Source organism: Oryctolagus cuniculus, chromosome 6 (assembly GCF_964237555.1).
Source record: "Oryctolagus cuniculus chromosome 6, mOryCun1.1, whole genome shotgun sequence".
Taxonomy (NCBI): Eukaryota; Metazoa; Chordata; class Mammalia; order Lagomorpha; family Leporidae; genus Oryctolagus; species Oryctolagus cuniculus.
The window spans coordinates 30,584,608-30,609,871 of NC_091437.1; the positions used below are offsets into that span (position 1 = coordinate 30,584,608).

Genomic DNA, 25,264 nt, shown 5'->3' on the forward strand with positions numbered 1-25,264 from the left:
ATGGTGAGATGCGTGCCTGGATCAGGGGTGGCCGACTGGGAAAAGGGGAGGGGGAGCACAGAAGGAAGGCGGCTGTTAGAGCTGAGCTTTGTAGATGTCTGCAAGGAAAGACAGAGCAGTACCAACGTTCTAGGCAGAGAAATGACAAAGTCAAAGGCACAGGGGTATGAAAGTAGAGAGCGCAGAGTGAATTATTAAAACACTGCATTTCCCATGCATGATCACACTTTGTCTGCACAGTTGTCTCTTGCAACAGATCTGCCCAGCACAGCTCCCCCACTTTTTTTTTTTTTTTCAAAGAAGAGGAACTCAGAGCTTAGACATACAGAGTCACTTGCCCAGGGACCCAGAGCTGGAAGGTGGCAAAGATGTGCTGTTTTATGCATTCAGACTTTATATCAAATGAACAATGGGCACACCAGAGGTTTCCAGTCGTTATCAGAGCAGTAGGATAATAGAAGCATTGCTAAGCACTTCTCAGTTGTCCCACCATTGTGTTTTCTTTGCAGCAGCTGGGAGAGGTGTGGGACTTGTGTGCTCAGAGCTGGGTTTCAGACAGTAACTGGTGGTGGCCCAGGAGTCGGAGAGCCTGGTTAGGAGCTGTTGGTTGAGTTCTCTGTGTGAAGACGGGAGAAGCACGATGGTGAAAAATGACCATCATCCAAACCATGCTTTTTTATATCGGCCTACAATTTGAAAGTGCTTTCATACATAAATAGCCGGTTGATTCACTTGCATAAGGGACTTTTGTGACAAGAGAGGTAATAAGTCTACTGACTTAGCTCATTTGGGAGGGGAAGTATAAGGACATAGAATTCCCGTCCCACACACAGGAGCTGATGTTGAAAGCAGTGATGCTAAAAGCAGCTTGTAAATATGCATACCTGGTGATTGACTGCTGCCCGGAACGCATGTGTCTCTCCTTCGGCAGGTGAGAACTTGACCGTCTGTGTTCACTCTGGCAGGCTGTGCAGACGTGCCGTGGTTCCAGGCAGAGTGGGAGAACTACGAGTAAAAGCGAGAGGCTCAGCTAGGACCAAGGAAATGTTGATCAAATATCTTTAGGTGGACCAGAAATGGGCCTGAATACCGGTGGACTCGCTCTGCCCTGCAAGTCTGGCTTAGCCATCGAAAAGCAAGTTTCGTGAAAGTTTGACACCTCACCGCACCCTGCCCCTTTGGAAGGAGGAAGTTAGATGAAAGCTCTTAGGCCTAAAAACATTATAGAGAAGCACACACATGCTGGTAAAACTGGTTGATAAAACTGGTGTTTCAATGGAGGCTCAGCTTAAAACTCAGCACTTACGGCAGTGTGACTCTCTTCCTCTTGCAAAATAGAAGTATACAAGAGAAACAGTGCATGCATTTATAGACTTGTGAAAAAATACTCAGTATAAATAGTACCACATGCTGGGGAGGCGGATCTGTGCTAACTGCCGCGCTCTGTCCAGTTTCTCTCTAGTTTCAAATTAGTAATGAATGGCTTCCTTCGTCCAGCAGGTGATTTAGGGAAGCTCCTGATGTTTTCCAAACAATATTCAGTGGCATTAACATTTACCTTATTTGTTGCCAGTAGATGATTTGTATATTTTTGTATGCCGGGGGCAGCACATGAACAGTTGAGTTTTATAGCTAAGTTACGGTGGTCTCAGCATGAAGTTCAGATACATGTTTGGAGCTAGTTGTTTATCCAAAAATATGTATATGTATTTAGCAAATTACTCAGTCCCAGCTACAACTGACCCTGTGTGTTCCTTCAGCTTTCAGTATAAGTGACATATCCATAGGCATATACATGAGTACCTAGTAGTACGTTTTTATGTCCATTTATGCCACATGTTTCACTTACTATGAACCACATGTTTAATCTGATGGGACTTTAATACGCTGAAGTGCTGAATTTCCCGAGCTGATTTTAAATATCCAGATCTGCCCATTTTAAAAATTAGGTCTATTTTGTGCCTGTGTTTGCAGATGAATTAAAGCCATCAAGAGTTTTTATATTTGCACTAGGGAAAATGCTAATGAGCTCAGTGGTTTAGACAGCGGCCAAGGACATAAGTTGCAACTAAGAGGGATTAGCAGTTACCTGGAGTTGCACAACGGGGATTCAGATGTACAAAGGTTCATGACTTGGCAGATGGTTGCCTTCATTGGTTGGGTATTTTAGGTAAAATGGGAATGGTGAGGAGTGTCACATCCTGAAACAGCAAATAGTCTGGATGCTGAAGATTTCTGACACTTTGGTAGACAAAAATACAAGTAGAGAAGTCTCAGTGTTGGCTCTTGTGGTGTCTGAGTTTCCGGTTTCTGCAGATGAGAAGTCTCCGATGGGAAGGTGGGAAGAGCATAGGGCTAATGGTCAAGTCAGCTGACTCCGCAGATACCATTTCTCTCATCTATGTCCTTTTTCCCTTTCTTCCCAGTGTTGCTAACAACCACAAGCAGAACTTGATGACCGTGGCCAACCTTGGCGTGGTGTTTGGACCCACCCTTTTGCGGCCTCAGGAAGAGACCGTAGCCGCCATCATGGATATCAAATTTCAGAATATTGTCATCGAGATCTTAATAGAAAACCATGAAAAGGTAATGACTTCCCTTAGGGGAAGCTGCACTCAGTTGGTCTTCAGAGTGGACTCAGGTTTGCTGCTGGCTCTTCCTCTGTGATGGTGATGAAGTTGCCAACAGTGGTAGTGATGGTGGTGATGCTAATCATAGGGGAGGTGGTACTGCTGGTAACAGTGGCGGTTGTACTGGGGCAGTGGTGAGCAGTGGTGTGGACCGTGCATTCTGTGCCAGGTCATCACTGTATCTTCACAACCACCTGGTGAGGGAGGTGTTAGGAGCTTCATTTTTTAATGCCCTTTGCCCATTTTTCACTTAATTGTCTTCTTAAGAATTTCTAAGAGTTTTTAAATATTAGGATTATAAACTTTTTTCATTTGTGCTGCACATATTTTTCCTATGGTTTGTCAATTGATTTCATCAGTGATTTATTTTTTCATGTAGTGTGTATGTGTGTGTGTGTGTGTGTGTGTGTGTATGGCCTGTCTGGCATTTTAGGGCATTGAAGTTCTTCTCAAGAAGACTTCTTTGCCCTTCATTAGGAGCCTTGTACACCTGGGTGCAGGCCTTGAAGCTTCACCATCTGTCCTACCCTATGCTGCCTGTGGTGGATCCCTGTGACACTTCTCAGAGGTTGCACTGGGTCCCCTAGGGTAACATTTGTCACCTACAACTCTGGGAGCCAATAAAAAAATGCTGCCCTTCCTAAATAAAAACTCGGCTGGGACAAGTGAATTAATTATGCTTGATAATTCTGCTAGGATGGTGAATTAATCGTGCACAATAAATTAGAATCTGACCATTCCTCACCATCTACACTGATAAGTGTAAGCCGCCGTCCCCCCTTGCCTGAATTATTACAAGTGCCTCTTCGTTTGCTTCCTTGCCTCCACCCTCCCTCAGCCTGTCCATTCAGTTGCCAGAATGATATTTTTAAATGGTAACATTCAGAGCCTATCTGTCGTCTGCTGAGAACCATCCGGTGGCTTCGGAGTGAAAGGCGGAGCCCTCAGAAGTCCGCCAAGTCCTACACGATCTCCATTCACTGTCGCTGCTTCCCTGACCTCATCTCCTGCTTCCCTCTCACACCCACCTGCTGGACTGCTCCTAGACACAGCTGCAACACTCCCAGCTGAAGGCTCCTGCCGCTGCCATTGCCGTTGCCCGGGACACTCTTCCTCCATAAAACTGTGTGTGTGAGGCCTGTCTGGATCTTTCTGTCTACCTGATGAGTAGTCCCGCCCTCCAGCGAGCCCTTTCTCCTGCTTTATCTCTGCATTGCACTCTGCACTTTCGAGCACACAGTGCAGTGTACTTATTGATTAGAGCCATTGCCTGTCTGACCTCCACTGGTATGTGGGGCTAATCCAGAAAGTTGTTGGAAAGTGTGTCGCAGGGACTTCAAGATGTTTTGCACCAGAATAAGCATGTCTTCCCATTCCATTTCTACAAACTTTCTGAAATACCATCATTTCCTTCCTGAATGCAAGACTTTGTTTTTGTTCATTGATTGGTCCCACTTCCTCAGTAGGCCCTTGGTATACAAGGGTTGGATGACTATGGCAGCTAGGCCTCCAGAATGGCGCCCAATCCTTGCCTGTTGGCCTTCTCTCCCTTGGGTGACTCTGAATGGGCCTGGCCTGTGGGATCAGCAGGCATTGCAGAAATAATGAGTGTGACTTCTGAGACTGGTGCTAAGAGGCCTTGTGGCCTTTGCCTGGCCTTTTGGACTTGTTCACTGGGGATATAAGCCCTCGCTTTGTAAAGACAGCATGCAGTCTGGGGGTGGGGTGGGGGGGCGGAGGAACTGAGACTTCCTGCTGGCTAGTAGATGAGCTTCCTAGCTGTCTGTCTGAACCACCTTGGAGGCAGACCCTCTAGCCCTAACCAAGCCTTCAGGTGAAGTAGCATGAGCCAACATCTTGTGGGCAGCCTCCTAAGAGATCCTGAGCAGGAAGCATCCTGATGAGCCTTTCCTAGAATCCAGACAAACAGAATCCAGGAGAGAGAGATGCTTGTGGTTTTAAGCTGTTAGGTTTTGGGGAAAGTTGTCATGGAGTATTGTGTAACTCCTGGAGAACCTCTCAGTATAAATGTCCACAAGTCAACAGGCATACCCCACAAAGTTGTTTAAGCAGCACAGTCCCCCTCTTACTCGTTAATAAGTGATAGAGAAGTGAGATGATTTCTTTGAGGAAAATATCTTTCTGTCTCCAACTATGGAGCTCAGTCCACCCACCTCCCTCAAATACAGAAACACCCTCCACCCGATACAGAAATCAAGTTTAGGAGCAATTTATGCAACATGTAATTAAAATGAACTTACGAAGAGGAACAGAATAAAACATGATAAGCAGATCAGTTGGTTCAAAACTTGAGTTTAAATACACTGCCTCTTATTAGCTAGGCAACCACTGAGCATCCTAATTATGTAACCTCTCTGTGCTCAGAAAAGTACATTAAGTAGAGCCTGAGCAACCCTAAAGTAGCGTTAGGAGAGCCATACCAACCCTAAAACATCCGTGACTTGGAAAACAGCACTGCTCTTTTGCTCACGTAGCGACGTCGCAGTGTGGGTCAGGGTGCATCCCCTGCACTGACTCAGCCACCCAGACTCCTTCCTGCTTGCAGCTCTGCCCTTGGCTTTGCAGCGTCTCTGCGACCAGCCAGCAGACGGGGAGACAGAGTGCTTGGAAGACTGCGTGAGGTTTTATAGGCCACCCCTGCAAGGTACTTGCTCTGTGTTTTCCTGCATTCCATCGGCCAGAAGCAGTGCCAGGGCTCCTTGCAATTGCTGTGGAGGCTGGGAGACGCAGCGCGTGTGCTCAGAGGGAAGGGAGCGAGTTTGATGGTCCACCCGTCCACCACGCTCCTGCAATTTTTCTGCGTATGAGGATTAAACGAGGTGATTTATATGAAGGATTTGGCATGTAGCAAGCGTCAGTAACTGTATGCTGTTGTTTTCAGCAGTGTCAATAGGATTCTCTGAAAATAGACGTCAAGTTTTTGTTCCCATGAGTGGCACTTTTTATCATAAATGTTAGGACAGATCTGTAAAGAAGAAGCATTTCGGTTATGCTTCCTGCTCCAGGAGGGCACACCTGAGCTTACCACAGACAGCGTCTAGCAATCTTTGAACTGTTACTGGTTTTGGAGTCCTTGGGCCCTGCAAATCCAGAAAACATTCAAAAGTAACTGCAGAGCCAGAAAGATCTGATGCTACCGGCACAACAAAGAAGCTGGTAGGGCTTGGCATGCAGAAATAGAAATGAAATATAAAGTCGTGGCCTACGAATACATGGGCAAGACCCTGATGTTCGTGCCCACCTGATTTGATGGGCTGTAAATTACGTCCCTCTCTGACGTTGATCTGGTGATGCATGCGTAAAAAGAATGTTGCCGGGCTTCCTTGTGTGCTCGTCTCTGCTCATCTGTGCCAGAGACTCGGATGAATCACAGATTGGTGTCTCTGTGGGAGCCAGTGAAGGAGTGTGAGGGCAAGTGCTCCAGGGACAAAGGCTGCACTGAAGTGCGCCTTCCACCAGGACGGGGATTTTGATGTGGAGCTCCTGGTAGGCCAGAGTTGTTTGCAAGAATTGCATATATGCTCGGGAGAAAGCCTCTAATATTTGTCAGATGTGTCTTCCCGGTAGAAACAACTTAGAATAAGGCAACTTGGCTCTTTTTATTTATTTATTTACTTATTTATTTATTTTTAGTTTTAGTTGAAAGGCAGAGAGAACAAATGCCCCCAAGAGGCCAGGTGCTGGGCCAGGCTGAAGCCAGAAGCCCAGAACTCAGTCTGCGTCTGCCGTGTGGGTGGCAGGCTTCCATGTTCCTGAGCCGCCAGCCGCTGCCTCTCAGAGCGCGCAGTGGTTAGAAGCTGGGATTGGGAACTGTGCCGGGGACTGCCCCAGGCACTCAGATATGGCAGTCAGGCATCCCAAGCCATGTGAATCACTGTGCAGCACCTGCCCCTTGCCTCCTTTTTCAAATGTAGCCCCAGACCTGGCCTGATTTAAAGTCGGGAGATCTGCCTCGGTCTCCTTCGGAAGCCTACAGCCTGGGCCCCACCGGAGCCCTGTGTCCCGGGCCATGACTGGGCCTCTTGCTTTCTGGAGACAACACTTGGGACAGACTCTCTGCCCCTAGGAAACTTACCCAGCATGTCCAGAGCACGTTTGTATCCTGAGAGGCGTATTGTCAGAGACTTGTCCTTCAAAATTCACAGTGTTAAAGTCTTAGGTAATAATATTTAGGGAATATTCTGGTAGGTGTGGCTATAATTTTCTAGAAGAACCCACACATAAATGTCTGGAAGTGACTGCTTTCCTTTGTAGTCATGAGAGTCAGAGGTCAGAGGTCAGAATCCTGAAGCCCCACTTGAAGAAACTGCTGTAGCCCCTCAACCTCCCCCTGATCATGGGAGAGGCCTATGCAGGCTCCCTTCTCATGGAAATGCACAGGTTCTGCACAGCTTCTACTGTAGCATCCTCTTGCATTGTTAAAAATATTTCACACAAGCAATGCACTTTGTGCCTTGCATAATGATTTGGAGGAATCTAGGAATAAATGGGAGATTGTGCTGCAAAGGAGCCCAGGGCTGCAGCCACTGGAGCTGCTCCGTAGACAGGCAGAGAGAACCACAGGTGTGTATTGTTGTTGTCTGTTGCCACACAGCAGATCATCTGCAAACCTAGTGACTTAGAACACAGTGATTTTATCCTTTCGGCTCTGTGGCTCAGAAGCGTGGGGAGGGCCCATGGGTCCCTTCTGGTATCAGCTGCAGAGGCATGACTTGAATCTACAGTATACAAGATGGTCTTGCACCAAGCTTTCTGGGGTTTGGTTGCCAGCCGTTGGCTGGAACACCATGGCCTCCTCTCTGTCTCCTTGGTCTCCCATGGTTCTATTTCAAGCCCAAACATGCAAGATGGCATGGACAGCAGGGACTGTTAGAGCCTGGACCTGCAAGAAATGGAGTGTCACTTCTGCCACGTTCTCATTGTCAAAGCAGGTCACAAGTCCAGCCAGATGTAAGGTGAGGGAACTGCAGTCTGCCTCTGGATGGGAAGAGCAGTTACACACACGTGCACATACATGCATGCACGCACAGGCACACACACACACAGAATTGCTGGCTGTCTTCTTTGCAGGTGATGTCCCTACGTGTGGTGGATTTGTGTTTAGCTCCCTCTGGGGAAGGCTTTGGTTTTCTATCCAGGGCTTGTGCTGAGCACGGGCAGCTCCTCACTACTTTTTATAGAAGATGCTTATCTGTCTGTCTTCAGCACTGCCACAGTTTTACACAACCAGACTTTGTGATGGTAGTGGCAAGTTCAGACTTCAGGTACTCTTTGTGAGTCTCAGTATGGAGAGCTAACTCATACCTGTCAAAAGCTGGGAAAATGCTTTTGTGCTTAATATTGATATTTTTTTAAAGGAGATAGGTGTTCTTGCTACCTGGAAAATTCAGTTTCTGTAACCTGACAAAATGACTTTTTTTCAATAGAATGGAAAAGACCTCTCTATTTTCACTGGCTTTTCTATCTCTGTTTCTTTACTTTTTTTGTAAGTATTAACAGTAGACATTCATCCCAAAGGTTAAAAATGAGCAAGCCTTCGTCTAGCAGTTGAGATGCCTGTGCCTGATATTAGCGTACCTGGGTTTGGTTACTGGCTTCAGCTCCTGGCTCCAGTTCTTGCAGACTCTGGGAAGCAACAGTGATGGCTCAGGTTCCTGCCACCCACATGAGAGCCCTGGACTGCATTCCCAGCTCCCTCTCTAACCCATCCCTGGCCCTTGGGCATCTGTGGAGTGAGTCAGTGAAAAGGAAACCTCTGTCTGTCTGCCTGTCTGTACTCTGTCCCTCTCTGCAAAAATGAAGATTTAAAAAAATAAAAACATAGATCAGCTCCTTGATGTTGGTGGTGGCACATCCACACACCTTCAGCTTGGGACCTGTGAATCCAGAAACAGCTCCCACAAGGCCACTCCTTTCACAGAGAACCCACCTGTGTGTCCTCAGTCAGAACCGTCATGATGTGTGTCACACGCATTGTATACCTCCAGTTTGTCCGAAGCACTCCAACTACGCTCCCTGTCACAGTGATTCAGCAACTCTGTCTTCCACCTCTCCCAAAAGACCCAGAAGGGGAGCAGTGTTTGACACAGTTCTAAGACATCTATGTTCCAGAATAAGACACAGCAGCAGGGAAAAGCCAGAAGATGGGGTATTATGTTCGTGAGCTCACAGTAATTTTCCATTTTCCACATTGGCAATACGTACTAGTTTACTCAGTTGAAGTTTATGGTTCTTTTTAATGAACATGGTTTAGAAATAAAATAATAATAGTAATAACTTTTACTTACAGCTTATCATTATGGCTTATTACAAGCTACTTTGCGAGGCAGTGTTGTATCCATCATCTCATTCAATTTTCACAGCAACTCTGTGAGGTCAATATTTTTAGCTCTGTTTCATAAATTATGAGCCTGAAGTACAAAGAGTTTACAAAGCAGTTTCTTAGGATAGGAACTACGGTTAGACATAGAACCACTTTCAGAACTAAAGCTATAGCAATCCATTCTAGTTAATTTGTGTTCAGTGCAATAAACATTTACTAAGTATCTGTTGTTGGCTGAGAATAAATAAGTTGTTTTTTCCAAGGCACTCTTATTTTTTCAGGGTATAACTAATTGTAATACAGTGTGTAAGTTAAATCTGATAAAGCAAATCAAGTGTTATGGCACAACTGAGGAGAAATAATTTAATTCTGCTACCATTGGGCTCTGATGGCAAATAGAAGTTTTGTAGGCAGTGAAAGCATAAAGACAAAGAGGGCAACTTTCCATTAATGAGGTTGCGTGGCGTGAGATTCTGTGGTTGTGAAAGGACTGTGGGCTGTGTGTTAGTAACTGCTATGAGACAATGCCACACAGTTGTATTTAGCCCATTTGTCAACAGTCTTGAAAGGTATAGGGAAATATCTGAATTTACTCCTTGACAAATGAAAGCTCCCAGAGGTCTCCAAATAGAGGGGTGCAAATGATTACATCAGTGCTTTGGACAGTCTCTCCTAGAAGCTGAACCAAGTTGTACTGATCGTTGGAATCAGAACCATTTGTTCATCACATAAACCACATGGCTGACCATGCTATTATAAAGTTGCAGCTCAGAGAGTGCAGTCTTGGTCCTGCAACAGTCGCTTCCAGGGTGGAGTGGTGGAGTGCGATCCTCATGGTCTTTATTTGAAATGCTAGCTCATGGTGTCACCGTGTTATTCCCATCACTGACTGCATACCCTGGATTATCCTCGAGTTATATGAGAGCTAAAGAATGGACTGGAGAGTATAGCTGCTTTGACACGTAAGCAAGTTTCAGGGTTGAAAACTCAAAGAAAGATGGTGACTCTTAGTATTTTTTTTTTTAAAGTAATGGCTACGTATTTAAGATTACTATTTCTGTATGGACAAAATCTTTTCCCCCAAATTCTTAGCTTATCACCCTGAGTCTTGTAACATCAAAGGGGCCCGTGTTGTGATATAGAAGGTTAAGCCACCACCTGCAATGCCAGCATCCCGTATGGACGCCGGTTTGAGTCCTGGGTGCTTCACTTCAGATCCAGCTACTTACTAATGCGCCTGGGAAAGCAGCGGAGCATGGCCCAAGTACCCATGTGGGAGATCTGAAAGAAGTTCCTGGCTCCCAGCTTTGGCCTGGCTCAGCCCTGGCTGTTGCAGCCTTTGGGGAGTGAACCAGCAGGTGGAAAAAAATCTCTCTCACCCTCTCTCTTCCTCTCTCTCTCTCTCTCTCTCTCTCTCTCTCTCTCTGTAATTCTACCTTTCTGTCGCTCCCCCCTTCGCGGAGGAACGACACTGGACCCTATGCTGTTCCTTTTGCCCGGCCCTTCCCGGGTTAGCTGCCGACCCTCACTCGCGGAGGAACGACGCTGTCCTGGGTTAGCTGCCGGCCCCTCCACCTCCGTGGAGCCCCCTCCCCCCACTCCCCGCTTTCCCCACTTTCCCCGCTTTCCCCAGGGGCTGCTCAGATGTTCCTCTCAGATGTTCCTGGTGCATGTTGTCTCTCTCCTCCTTTATAGTCCTCTTCCGCCAATCCCAACTCTGCTACCCACTCGCCGAGTACGCTGCTCTCCTCCAATCAGGAGCAGGATCAGCTCCTGCAGCTTATCAGTCAAACTGGCGAGAGGCAGCTGCGTAGAAGTTGTTTGCTGTCTCTCAGCACCATATTATGGGAGAGCAGATGCATAGAATTAGTCCTAGTTCCAGTAATTTAGTCTAGTCTCAGTTGCTCCCCACACCTTTCAAGTAAATAAAATAAATATTAAAAAAAAAGAAACATTAAGCAAGAAAATACTTGGGGAAGTATGATGGAAGTAACCAATGCTAACATGCTTCTAACTGAAATTTTAAAACAAAAGAAAATATATAATGCTGTCTTTCTCTGTCATATCTCAAAGCCCACAAATTCCTGTATTTCCTAATACGATTTTCCTATTATTTGCATAAAGGCTTGCTTAACGGTGGCTTTGAAAATTTGAAGTATAGAAAGAACCATATTAAGAAAACAGCCTGCCTTCTTTTCATACTTTTGGTTAAACATGAAATTTCAGGCTAATCGTGTGTATGTTACACCTCACTGTTAAGTCTGGACAGTTAATAGGATTGGACTTGCATGTTCTGTTACAATCCATGATACTTCTTTTGGCTGTGTCACTAGAAAATATACCAGTACATGTGAAGTGGGACATACGTGTGCACATGAGCCCAGGCATCATGTACTTTTGTCAACATTCATGACTGTCAATGTTTGACAAACTAAGTTATGATGATTCCATTCCCAGACTACTAATTAGTTTTGAAAGAGGGGGAATGTTGATCTTTGAGCTGTTAATTCTCAGAAATCCACAAAGCTCACTCTCCCTTCATAATGTATGTTAACTTTTAATCTAGTGTGTCAAGGAGAAGAGCTACCAACCCTGGATGGCCCTATTTATTTATTTATTTTTAAAGATTTATTTTATTATTTATTTGAAAGACAGAGATACAGAGAGAGACAGAGACAGAGACAGAGACAGAGAGAGGTCTTCCATCCACTGGTTCACTCCCCAATTGGCCGCAATGGCTGGAGCTGAGCTGATCTGAAGCCAGGAGCCCGGAGCTTTCTCCAGGTCTCCCACATGGGTGCAGGGGCCCAAGCAGTGGGGCCATCTTCTACTCCTTTCCCAGGCCATAGCAGAGAGCTAGATCAGAAGTGGAGCAGCCGGGACTAGAACCAGCGCCCATTTGGGATGCTGGAACTTCAGGCCTGGGCTTTAACTTGCTGCGCCACAGCGCTGGCCCCGTGGATGGCCCTATTTAACACCTAGTTTGAGCACCAAGTCCTAGGCAACCTTGCCTTCCCAATCAACCGGTCATGAGTTTCAGTGCACTTAGCCTGATTTGCATAGATGTGGCTCTACCAAACTGCTTTTCCCGAAGCGTTAGTGGCATTGAAATCCATTGCCCTGTATTGGGCTTTGTGCACAAAAGGCACGTTAAGCAACAAAAGGCAGTGGATTTGGGAACTGATAGATGTTTGGCAAACTGCATTTCATTTCCTTGCCATTTCAAACAGTTGTTATATGAAATTAATAATCATTAATAAGATATGTCTACATGCTTTTCTACATTAAGATTGTCCCTTGTACTTATGTCTGCTCAGGATACTAATCTTGTCTAGTGCTCATGGCGTTTGTAGCTTTTTTCATTGATTTTTTTTTTTTTAACCTTTCTTTCCTTCCCTAGATTTCTGTATATTCCCTTTCGGCTTCTGTGCTTATTGGTTTAGAAGCAAGCTGGCTTTACTTGTGTGTTGAGTTTGAATGGTTGCATTACAGATTTTTTTTTCCTTTTGCTTGTTAGTGGCAAGTGCCATGTAAGATAGTCTTCATTGATTAATGCTGTAAGTTTGTGAGTCTGAACACCTAAATGGCCTCCAATAAGCCCCCCAGTAAACCAGTAATTCCATAAATCATGAAACTCCTTTAATGTAACTCAAATGAAGAGTGAAGTTTTTTTTAATTTATGATATTTTATTCTGTTGCTATGTCAGCAAAGATAGCAGGACATACAGTCTTCTGGAGATAGAGAAAATCGCAGCCTCCCATGGATCACACAGGCCCGCTATATATACACTGAATTACTAGGTGTAATTGGATCCTTTTGAGAGATTTTTAATAAAATTCCCCAAACAACTCTCCAAATTGTAGTTTCCTCTGCCCAAATGCTATCCTGTCAACAGGACATAGAATTTCCAGCTATCCTTAAACAACCTCGCGGCAGCTACAGACCCCGTCATCTGGGCAGCCACGGAGCGATCCCTGCTAAGGCTTGCCTGGTTCTCCAGCTGAAAGGTGCTGGGTGTGTGGGTTCTCCTGTCCTAAGCAGTCGCCTGGCCCACGGCCTGCTCTGAGGACGGATGAGCCATGGGTGTACCAGGCTCAGGAGCTGCAGGCTGCCCCCTCCAATGCACATGCTGCTCCGATGGCGCAGTCCAGCTCCATGTTCCGTGGACCCCTGGTGCGTTTATGTGTCAGGAAAGTGCTCTGTTTTCTGCTGCAGCCCTATCTTTTTTGCGTTGTAATCCCCAGGCCTCTGCTGTTGATTTATTGTCTCCGAGCTGCTTTGCAGTTACAGACCAAGAGCTCTTCATCATGACCTAATTTTCCTCTCATAAACATCACAGCACATAATAAAGAGTACCCTGCAGACATTATAGGGAGACTCCTAATCCTTCTAAATTGCAGGAGCGTGTGACAGATGGGATTGGAAAAGGTGTAAAAATGTGTATGTGACATGGATAAGAACAGATTCCGGAAGTATCAGTGCTCTCCAGCTTTAAGACGGGCCAGGGGGACCAGAAGGGCGCCGTTGAAACTCGAGTGTTGTAGACGACGTGGGGGAGGAGAACAGCAGGCTCCGACATCGCTCTGAGCAGTTCAAGTTGATGTTGTGCAAAGGGCTATAATTAAATTTACCCTTATAAATTAAATCCTCTTGTCTCAACTGCGAATAGTGCATTGTTGGGTCTCCATTTATTTCCCTTCCTGTACTTCTGTGTGTCGCCTTTTTTTATTGAACACAATAATGTCTTCTGAACACAGAATGTCACACTGTGTTAGGTGCTTCAGTCCTCACCACTTGGGGCTTTTGACAGATGAAGCTTCTGAAGGTCAGACAGTTACGTACCTTGCTCAAGGTCACAGAGCTACTGAATGACTGAGATCTGGTCTCCAGACTCCAAAACTTTCCACTTTGTCCTCTGTCAATGATAGCTGTAGTAGAGAGCCACCATGGTTACAGCCCAGACAGTCAAGCCGTCGAGGTCCCAGTTCAGCGGTCTTGCTTCTCTGTGTGACCTTGGATAAATGAGCTCATCTCAGTGAGTGTCAGTTTCCCCATGTACAAGATGCCCAGAATAATAGTGTCTCCCTTACAGGGTTAGCATGTGTGAACTAATCCATGACTATAACGTAGCGCAGTAAGTTCCAAACACATTTTGATTTTCACTGTCATTCATCACCCACCACCTCTGTCACTTCCTGCCTGCTCTTTGCCAGATACTGCACTAAGCATTTTATCTGTGTGGTCTTTTCAGTAGTTCTGCAAGGCAGTTATTAGGTTCACAGTCACACAACAGGTTTACAGGAACTAAAAACTTTGCTCAAGATCCCACATCTTGTAGGTGACAAAGCTAGGATTTGAACCCAGGTCTGTCTAGTTCCAAAGCCTGTTTTCTTTCTACCCATATAGTAACTTTAAACTCCTTTCCAGTGTTTTATGTGGCGATATGGAAATGATGTGGACGTCTGTGATGGTGAAGTCAGTGTAGCTGTAAGTGGTGCCTGCTGAGTAACCAGGAACCCCAGGATGGCCTGAATCTGTCAGGCTGCAGAGGCCAAGCTGCCCTGACCACTGTCCCACGTCGCTGAAGGGGAAGCAGCAGCTTGCCGTTGATGGGGCTGCGAGTTCGACTTACAGGAAGCTTGACATTGGGGCTATTTGGAAGGGTTACCAGAGTGATATTTTATTTTACAGTTTTATTCCCTAGTAGCTTCCAAAGGCTTACAGTCTTCCTCACTTTTATCTGCAAGGCATTCCCCGCTGAATGGGAATTGAGTTTAAGTTTGGGCAGTGTTAACAGGACACGTGGGGCACAGCACACATCTGCCCCTTGTGCGTTAATTTGGAAAGTCCCTGTGAAATGAGGAGCCTGTTGGAGCCTCACGATGGAGCCCTGTGGACTCTAGGCTTCTGGGTTCCTGGAGCGGAGGCATCCCTTTCTCAGCAGGGCTGTTCGTGCAGAAGTCCCTTCCCCGACACCCTGAGGGAAAAGTCTTTGGACTGTCTTGAAATAATCCCTTCCGATGACACAGGATTGGCATTACCACCAAAACCGTGAACAATTTACTCTCTTCAGCATCCCAACTTGAACTTTTAACACAGAGACAAACCCTGGGCCTGGCCAGTCAGCTTGCATGTGTTCAAGTCTCAGGGTTAAATGAATGAGAGTTTGGGCAGTGGTTTTCCAGGCTTCTTAATGAAGGTGTGTGTCCTCTGCCCTGATGTGGTGTAATTTACAAAGGTGTGCTCACACCTTGGAAAACCACGCAACGTTACCATAATGTCAGCCCCATACCTGGCAGCTTAGGTGCACAGTGTGCTCACTTGCACGGTGTTGCCCCTGATCCCAAGGAAAGCCCTACAGAGCTGGCTCACGCTGAGACCGAAGAACTGGCCTGGGGATGTTAGCACTCACCCATGGTGAAAATCTATTCCTAGGGCTTGTTCTGTTCTATCCAAATAACTGTTTAGAATAAACAGCCAAGGAGTAGAGTGAAATTCTTGCTTGTGTGCCGTCATCTCTTCTTGCCCTGCTACATACAAATATTGTTTTGGAAGCAGTTTTTCACATGTTGGTTGAATCCCATGACTCTTCCTCATGACTCATGACTTGTCTTTGTTTCTGCAGCATTTGCAGCAGTCCTTAGGGAAGAGCAAATGCTCACGTTTCTATTGACAGGTGAAATTAAGGTGTAAAACACGGGGTAGGCACTGAGCCTCGCAGTTAAGATGCCTGCATTCCCCACATTGCAGTACTCGGGGTTCATTCACAGCTTTGGCTCCTTGATTCCAGGTTCCTGCTGATGCAGGCCCTGGGAGGCAGCAGGGATGGCCCAAGTGGTTGGGTCCCTGCTGTCCACATGGGAGACCTGCACCGCCATTCGCAGCTGCTGGCTTCCGCTGCAGCCCAGCCTTGGGCATGGTGGGCATTTGGGAAGTGAGAGTGCAGATGGGAGCTCCCCCTGTCTCTCTGCTTTCTGCCTCTTAAATACAATTTTTTAAAAATTCTCCAATGTCATTAATGCTGGTGCATAGTTGGATTGTCACCCTAGGAGCAGCCATGGGTGAGCATTGTTGAGGGAAGAATGTAAAGGGGGAAGAAAGCCTCTGAGAGCCTCACTGGGCTCAGTGACCCAAGCTCTTTCTGTTTTCTTCCCGATGTTAGAGACTCAGAGTCTGGAGACTCAGGTAAGCTAGTAGGGTTCCCCCTGCTCTAGACGTCAGGAGCATTTTGCTGCTTTTATTCTAAGGCACCTTCTCTTTTCACCCCCTCGCCCTGGTTGAACTCAGCTATGCATAGAGATTCCATTTATCTTGCTGCAGATTTTTAGTCTCCCAGGGAAAAAATGGTAATGCTGCTTTCAGACAGCTGTGTTTGGGAGTGAGATTGACTGCACCAGCTGGCTGGCATCACCACAGCCCAGGGACCCGCCAGTTCGTGGAGAGCAGCTGTTTCGGCTGAAATTCTTATAATTCTTAAAACTTTGCTTCCTATGTGTCAGCTTTTGAGTTTTGCTTTTAAATGCACAAAAGGAGACAGGGCCATGAGGAAGATTCTGAGGTGTCCTGGGGTTACCCATAGGTGGAAGGGAAGAAATGGCTACCACTGTCCTCTTACTACTCATGACTGTATGGGAAGAGAAAATCCAAAGGGAGGCTAATTCCAATGACAGAGATGATCAAGAATGAACTGGTAAATTATGATACCTCAGTCTAGTGAGGGGGTATGCAACCATTAAGAATCATGTTTGGGGAATCTTTTTTTTTTTTTTAATTTATTTGACAGGTAGAGTTATAGACAGAGAGAGAGACAGAGAGAAAGGCTTTCCTTCCATTGGTTCACCCCCCAAATGGCCTCAACAGCCATCGCTGCACCAATCCGAAGCCAGGAACCAGGTGCTTCTTCCTGGTCTCCTATGCAGGTGCAGGGGCCCAAGCACTTGGGCCATCCTCCACTGCCTTCCCGGGCCACAGCAGAGAGCTGGACTGGAAGAGGAGCAATCCCATATGGGATGCCAGTGCCACAGGCGGAGGATTAACCAAGTGAGCCATGGTGCTGGCTCCTTGGGGATCTTTTTAATAAAGGGAAAAATGCTAATATTTGTTGAAATGTGTCAGATAAAAACAACCACAAAACAAATATAATCTCAACTATGTAAAAGTGTCTTAATATTAATTTTTTATTTATTTTCATTTTAGTTGAAAGAGAGATGGAGACATCCGTCTTACCTCCACTGCTTTGTTCCCCAAATCCCACAGCAGCTAGGGCTGGACCAGTCTGAAACCAGGGGCCCAGGATTCAGTCTGCAGTCTGTGTCTCCCACATGGGTAGCAGCAGGGACCCAAGTACTTGACCCCTCCTATGCCTACTGCAAGGACACACATTAGCAGGAAGCTGGAGTTATAAGCAGAGCCAGAACTTGGAGTGAGGCATGCTGATAAGGGAATGTGGATGTTGTGAGTGGCATTTTGACCTCTCTGCCAAATACCCACCACTGTGTTGACAATCAATGAGATAATTCATCCAAAGCCTTTAACCCAGTACCTCTTGTGGTAAACACTCAGTAAACCATAGCTACTGGAATGCAAACTGTCTAACCACAGGAAGCCTGTTGGCCTTGTTCACTGTTAGACCCGCAGTGCCTAGTATAAAGTAGAGGCTCTAAAGAATTGTGTTGATTGAGTGACTCTTATTTTCCAAGCCTGGATTTTACCATCAGTCATGACAGTTGTGGCCAGGTGACCTCTGTGTGGCTCAGGTCTTCTATGAAGCACTGAGGACATGAGCTGGTGTGTAGGGTTGCTGAGAATCCAGTGAGCTACTCATTGAGCACACGCAGTAGCCGTACCCTAGTAGGCTGCACTAAGTGCTGGCCGCTGTGGCTGTGGGTAGCTCCATGCAAGTGTCAGCGGTTAGAATTACCGAATGATGCTGTACCTTTACCTGCAGATAAAAAAATGAGAGTTGCATGGAATTCTGTCCATCATTTTCTTCTCTCTCTCTCATTATTTTACCATGGCTTTAATAATAATTAAGGCCCAAAGAAAAAGCTCAGGAAGGAATAAAACCTAAATGCTAACAGCAGTTATCTCCAGTAGAATTGGGAAATGTTCATTTTTTGTTTTCTTCTTGAGATGTTTCTACATTTTGGTGGTTGACTATAGTGCCTATATGTGATTTAATCATCCAGGGTTAAAAAAAATTGACCTTCCCTTGACCTCTTCCAAGCAAGCAGAAAGCTCAGCAGCACCAATAGCTCAGAGCTGTGGTACCAAGACTGAAACTGCGGCCGAGGACACTTGAGGGTTGGCAAATTGAGCCCTGTTCTGCAGTTCTTTTTTGCAGTTTGACTTAAATACGTATTTTTGCAGTCTAGAAACGTTGTGAAGTGGTTGCTAAGAACCAGGACATTGGAGGTGGCATCCGCAGTGCCAGCATTGCAGTGTGGGCACCAGCACCAGTCCTGGCTGCCCCACTTTCAATCCAGCTCCCTGCTAATGGCCTGGGAAAGCAGCGGAAGATGGCCCAAGTGCTTGGACCCCTGCACTCACGTGGGAGACCTGGATGAGCTCTTGGCTCCTAGCTTTGGCCATTTGAGGAGTGACCCAGTGGATGGAAGATTGCTACATCTCTCTCTCTCTCTCTGTCTCTAATTCAGACTTTCAAATAAATAAATCTTAAAAAAAAAAAAGAAAAAGAAAACTTAAAAAAAAAATGAACTGGGACATAGAACCGTTAGTAAAGAAAGGTAAAGAGGTTTTGATCTATTGGCTCTGAGTGATGGCAGCCATCTTCAGTGCCCCTGACAGCCAGCTTGGATTTTGCACCCTGGGCGCCTTCCAATCCCCCAGCCCACCTCACCCCACCTCACCCCCAGAGAGAGCAACGGCAGGGAGATGAGCAGAAATCCGGGCAGAAGGGGTGAGAAGTAGAAGTGAGCGTTACTGAGCTCTGCGAGGGGCTCTCGGAGGGGCTATTTCATGGCGCTTCCTGGGAACCAGTGTTTCCGATGAAGTACCGGGCAGGTGGCGGCGGTCTTTTCCAATCTTTTCTCGCAGTCTCAGACTCCACCGCGCTGTCTGCCGCGCCGGTTCGGGCCTGTGCGCTCTCGCAGAAGCGTGTAACCTCTTGTGAACCTCTGTTGGCAGATCTTCAACACTGTGCCCGATGCGCCGCTCACCGGCACCCAGCTGCACCTGTCGCGGAAGAAGAGCGGTGATGCCAAGCCCCCGTCCTGCAGCGAGAGACCCCTGACGCTCTTCCACGCCGTGCAGGCGACAGAGAAACGTAAGTCCCCGTGCTCAAGGCGTGTGTTGTGTGCAGAGACAGCCCTAGCCTCCTCCCAACCCCACCCAGGCCTCTCTCTGTGTCCCGCTGGCCTTTGGTGCCCCTAAAGAGTGTGTGTGTCCTTGCGCCCTCCCAAGCCCCATGGCAGAGCAGCATCGCTCCCAGGACAGGAAGCAGAGGAAGAAACTCTCCCTGCAGCCTTTCGGGCGTGCACAGCTGAGCCGCTTCCTCCCGCACGGTGCGAGAATCGCCTCTTAGGTTCCCCCTTTATTAGCAACTCCCAGGGACCTGATTTCCTCCCTTCTCTGCGGTTTTCTAATTCAGCGCTTCTTAGTCTGACTCATACGGCTTCCTAGACTGTGCCTCCGTGAGGCTGGAACCTGCTTATACCGGCCTTTGCTGTTGCTGTCCTACACCACCTCTCACGGGGTCTAGTACGTAGTTGAGATTTTAGAAAAACAAACAAAAAACAAACAAACAAAAAACAACACTTGAAATCAGTTCATCAGAGAAGGATCCTCCTTGTTGCAAACAGCAGGTGTTATCATCTTTCTTCCATCGCAGACTTTCTGAGCTCTTGGCTGTGACCAGGTGCTGAGCCCTAAAATAGAGTGTTCTAGCTTCTGTAAAAAGTAGTCCTATAATGGAGCCACCAAGGCCTCCAGCTGTGCCAGAGCTAAGTGGAGAGGCGTTCTTGTGCCAGCCCCGCCACGGTTCCAGCCTTTTTCCTCAGTTTGCTCATCTGTAAAATAGGTATCTTAGTGCTCACCTCATTGGAGATTTGGGAAGATTAGATGAAATGGTTCAGTACCTGAGAGTGGCTGCTGTCTTTAGTGGTTATTGTTGAATCGCGTGCAGTGTGCAAGGCTGGTACATTCACACAGCCAGCATTCACAGGGTGCCTGCCGAGGACCGACGACAGAGAAGCTGGGCGTGTCTTCCCGGAGCTCGGCGTGCTACCTGTTCTAGAGGTGTGTGCCTGCTGAGAGGTGCGATGGAACAGTTAGCTCACGCCAGCTCCAGGTTGCCAGGGTACGCACCCTGTCTCTGCTGTGTGACACTCAGGAGGTACTGTCACATCTCAGGCCTCACCTCCTCTTCTGGAAAACGGGGTAGTGGTTTCTACCACATAGGGCTGTTGTGAGGATTAAACCACTTCTCCCAGGCAGGTGTGGTGACACCACAGGTCAAGCCACTGCTGGGGATGCCTGCATCCCTTACAACCATGCCATTTTGAACCTGGCTGCTCTGCTTCCTGTCCAGCTCCCTGTTAATGTGCCTGGGAACTGCAGGAGATGGCTCGAGTGCCTGAGTCACTGTCACGCACATAGGAGATGGAGCTCCTGCCTCCTGGATCTACCCTGGCCTGCCCCTGGCTGTTGGTGGCCATTTGGGCAGTGAACCAACAGATGAAAGATCTCTTTGTCACTTGCTCTCCTTCATTCTCTCTTTGTCACTCTGCTTTTCAGATAAATAAATACATGTGTAAAATAAAATAGCACTTCCTCCAGTGCCAGGTGCCGAGTTGAGTGCTCAGTACGTGCTGGGTGGCGAGGTGGCGTCGTCGTCATCGTCCGTCCCTGCTAACCTGTAGAGGCAGAGCAGGGCAGTGTCTCCTTTCACTCAGCATCACATTGGCATCTTTCTTTGTCATAAAGAAGTTTTTCTAATCCCTTTGTATTTCAGGCATTTTGACCTTCCTTATCATGACTCCTGAAATCAAGCGTTTCTCACCCCCAAAACTCGCTGAATTTAAAGGTTTCATGGTATCCCATAATACAGCTGCACCTCAGTGTATTTAGAATCATTTGAGTTGTTCCAGTTATTTTGATTTTAGTTTATTTATAGTCCAGCTGCTGTTATCATCATTGTAGCTCATGAGCATTGCTTAAGATAAATTCCTGTGGAGCTGGCATGTGGCTCAGGGGATTAAGTCACCACTCATGTTGCCAGTATCCCATATGGACACTGGTTCAAGTCCTGGCTGCTCCACTCCCAATCCAGCTCCCTACATAGAGCCCCTGGGAAGGCAGCAGATGATGGCCTGAGTGCTTGGGCCTCTGCCACTCACATGGGAGACCCGGATGGAGTTCAACAATAGCTTGTGTTGCTGGTCGACATGTGCTGGGGTCACTCTCGTGGTGGCAGACACATAACCGGGTCCTCTGCAAGGACACCAGGCACATTTGCAGCAGGTCTGGCCTCAACTACATCTGCCCAGTGTCTGAGGCATCGGACTTCAGGGCGATGTTCGCCTCAGGTTTCCAGGAGACCCATGGACACCAGCGTTTTCTACTAAGCCGTGTGTGGTGCACGTGGAGACAGACCAGACAGTGCCTGTCCTTCCCCCTTTGGCTTACCTAGTGCTGGGTTTGTGGTGAGGCTGCAACAGCTCGGGGACAGGTCTCCAGGTATACTTGGGGGCATGTAAGAAGGAAGATGGAGATGAGCAGAAAACCAATCAGATCTTTGGCTTAGATTAACTTTATTACATGAGGCAGAGGCTGAAAGTCGAGGACGTGTGAGAGTAGACCTGTCTAAGCTGCAGAATAGGCAGTGACGTTCCTGTCTGCAGACAGTGGGCCAAGGGCGTGAGACGGGAAGAGAGCAGCACTTTCCTTGTGTGCTGGGCAAGTCTTCCGGGAAACAGGGCTGAGCTCTGCAGTTGTCAGATGCTCGGAGGGTGGGGGGCATGGATAGCTTCCCCTGCTCCTTGGAGAAGAGACATTTTAATGGAAAAGTTGTGTGTGTATGTTTGAACCTCAAAAAAATTCAAGGAAAATGGAGTATGTTTTGAGGCAAAACAATTTTGAAATCCATGCCTTGTGTTTTTCATGATACCAGTTTCCCATGAACTTTTTGAAGGCTCTTCCACACTTAGTTTTCAGTATTTTTTTGCACCAAAATACAGTTACCTTTTAAAAAATTATTTATTTGAGAGACAGCAAGAGAGCGCCCATCTCCTGGTTCACTAACGAGGTGCCTGAAACAGCTGAGCCTGGACCAAATCTCCCACATAGGTGTCAGGGAACCCAATTACTTGAGCCATCACCACCACCTCCCAAGGGTCTACACTGGCAGGAAGGTGGATTCAGGAACTAGAGACAGATTACCAAACCTCAGTCCTCCAATGTGGGACATGCCTGCCCCTAACCTTATCTTTTAATTCCATTTTCCCCTGATCTTTTTGAAATGCCTTGTATACATATGTATATGAATGCTTAACTGGAATAATAAATATATATATATATTTATCTATGTAGGCTATCTTCCAAACAATTAACTGTTGTTAGTACTTTAAATATTATTATTAATTATGATTATAGTAAAAGTTTTCTACACTATAATCCACAGCATAAAAATGCCGAAGTTTTTTTTAATGTACTCAACTAGAAATGGGTTCCTGTGTTGTGACTTGGCTGTTTAGATTGCTGTAGACACTCACTGTTGATCTTTTGATTTCTTGCTGTGCACTTTGGGTTCATTGTGATGCCTGCCAAGGTTTGATGCGCCTTTGCCTTTCTTGCCACAGAGCAGATTCCCTTTTACAGGGAGCGCCCTGTATGGACACACACACATACAGGCACTTGCGCAGGCACACAGACCTCTGCCCTACCCTCAAACTAGCCATCTGCTGTTTTTCAGAACCTCCTTTCTTCTTAAGTCTGTGCAGGTGATCTCTTTTGTGTCCACGTAGGCTCCTCTTTTTACTTACTGAGGTGCTAGCATTCTCTCTGCGTTCCGCTGGCCAGCCTTCAGTTGAGTCCCTAACTGAGATATGCAGTGGACCTGCAGATTCCCGAGTGGCTCCTCTGGGTGCGTCCCTTCAAAGGTCCCAGTTGTGCGCCAACAGCATACGTTCTTCCCTCACTCTGCAGTGCTCCTGCTCTGCGCAGGAGTTGGAGCCTCTTCTCTCCTTTAAAGGTCAGTGTGCCAGTAGTCTTAGCATCAGTGTGCCATTTGCCTCCCTCTTCCCAGAGGTGTCAGCTTGGGAGTTCCATGGCCCATTCCTCTGTCTTTGCACCTGTGCTGGAGGCTCATGGAACTATCTGGCATGGTACGTGATGTATGTCTTATTTCTAGAACAAGTTGTCCTTCTGCCTAGGTGAACCAGTTGTGCATCCAGAAGCTTGCACACTGTTCTCTCTTAATCTGTGGGCATGAATGGGGTCTTCTTTGGCGGCCCCTTCCATGTACCTGAAGTTCAGTGGTCTTTAGGATGGCAATGGTCTCTTCCTAGTATGAGGTGCTGGAGACTTTCTTATGTTCTTGGCTCTTCACAGCAGGAAACATGGTAGCAGCAGGGCTAGGAATAAAATGAGATTAGCTTCTGAGATCAAAACTTGTTGGAGAAGAGCAAAGGGAATGATGGAGAAATGCACAATTTAAAATATCAGGGGAAAAAATGCAGATTGTCCGAAAACCAGTGACTACTCTTGAGAAGGAGGCTAGATATCATTATTTGTAGTTGGTCAAAACTGTTGGTCGAATGGAAGATTTTGAGAATGACATTACGGGCAGAGGGCCCAGTCTGGCTGAGAGGACCAAAGGGTGGTCTGTGCTTAACAGAGGGAGCACGAGGGGAGAGTCTGTAATTAGCAGTGGGTAGCTCTTGTCTGTAGAACTGAGGGGGGGACGGTTGAAAGATGATTTCCAAAATTGGACTTGGCAGACATTTTCCCTTAGAAGTATTTTGTTTATCTTTGTTTAAGACAGACGCAACTGCATAACAGATCAACTTGTTTCTCAGGCTGGCCATGGTCCTTTCATCTTTAAAATTCCATGCGATGAGTTCTGTCCCTGTTGTACAGTTGTAGGGGAATGAGATGTATGTCACGTGGTTCTCAGGGTCCCACAGCAGTTCATACCCTCGTGCTACCTGCATGCTACCTTGCTACTCCATCTGTGTCCTGAGTTCCTGTTTTGGTTGTTGGGGGAGTGCCAGAGATGTGGTTCTTTGAGGGTTGGCTACTGTGGCATGGTCTACAAACACCACCTTTTTGACAAGGAAGATGTCTCCAGTTCCACTTCTTTTTTTAAAAAAAAAAGAAAAGATTTTATTTATGTGTTTGAGAGGTAGAGTTACAGACAGTGAGAGGGAGAGACAGAGAGAAAGGTCTTCCATCTGCTGGTTCACTCCTTAGATGGCCACAACAGCCGGAGCTGCACCAATCCAAAGCCAGGAGTCAGGTGCTTCTTCCTGGTCTCCCACGTGGGAGAAGGAGCCCAAGCACTTGGGCCGTCCTCCACTGCCCTCCCAGGCCACAGCAGAGAGCTGGATTGGAAGAGGAACAGCCAGGACTCAAACCGGCTCCCACATGGGATGCCGGCACCACAGGCAGAGGATTAACCAACTGCGCCACAGCGCCAGCCCCCAGTTCCACTTCTGAGCCTGAAGTGTGACCTTCCCTTAAGCTGGGATTTACCTGCAGCAAGTTGGAGGGCTGCTGGGGAGGCTGCGTGGCTGCCTTTGATCCAGAACCTTGAGGCCAAACTAGAAATGGAACCTCATTCAATAAAGGCAGTAAAAATAAAAATAATTATAGCCTAACGAATGTGCCAAGCAGCCTGCTAAGCCCATTATTATCTCATCTCTGCAGCTGATAATAATTCCATGAGGTAGAGTCTCGCATTTTATGGACTGGTAAGTTGAAGCTAGCGAGAAGAAGCCGTCACACAAGTAGCAAATGGCAGAGGAGGCATTTGTCCCCAGGTGGCCTCCCTTCCCTGTGCCATGCCACCTCTACACGGTGCCTGTGCATTTCCTGAGCCCCAGAAGTGAACCCTGGCTAGACTGAGTTGCAGAAGCAGTGGCAGCCATCTGTCCCAGCTTCAGCTGCACCCTGTTGAATGGGCTCCTGATGACACAAACTGGCAGGATGCAGCCCCCTGGCAGCCCCCTCCAGATCCAGCACCAGCTCTGCAGAGAGCAGTGGCTTTCACAGGCGGGGTGAAGGCGCTCTCTCATCTGCAATCACCTCTGAACAGATGGAACGAGGTTTTTC

The 25,264-nt window shown here is 47.1% G+C and overlaps 1 protein-coding gene across 4 annotated transcripts in view; it reads left to right on the top strand.

Annotated features, from left to right (window-relative positions):
* The window catches only part of ARHGAP26 (Rho GTPase activating protein 26), a 457,022-nt gene that overhangs the window by 340,475 nt on the left and 91,283 nt on the right, over window positions 1–25,264 (top strand). For all 4 annotated transcript variants that reach the window (XM_051844367.2, XM_051844368.2, XM_051844369.2 and 1 more), the window contains exons 18-19: window positions 2,427–2,586; window positions 19,121–19,259. In XM_051844367.2, coding sequence (XP_051700327.2) covers window positions 2,427–2,586; window positions 19,121–19,259 — 299 coding nt within the window. The remainder of the gene's footprint in view (window positions 1–2,426; window positions 2,587–19,120; window positions 19,260–25,264) is intronic.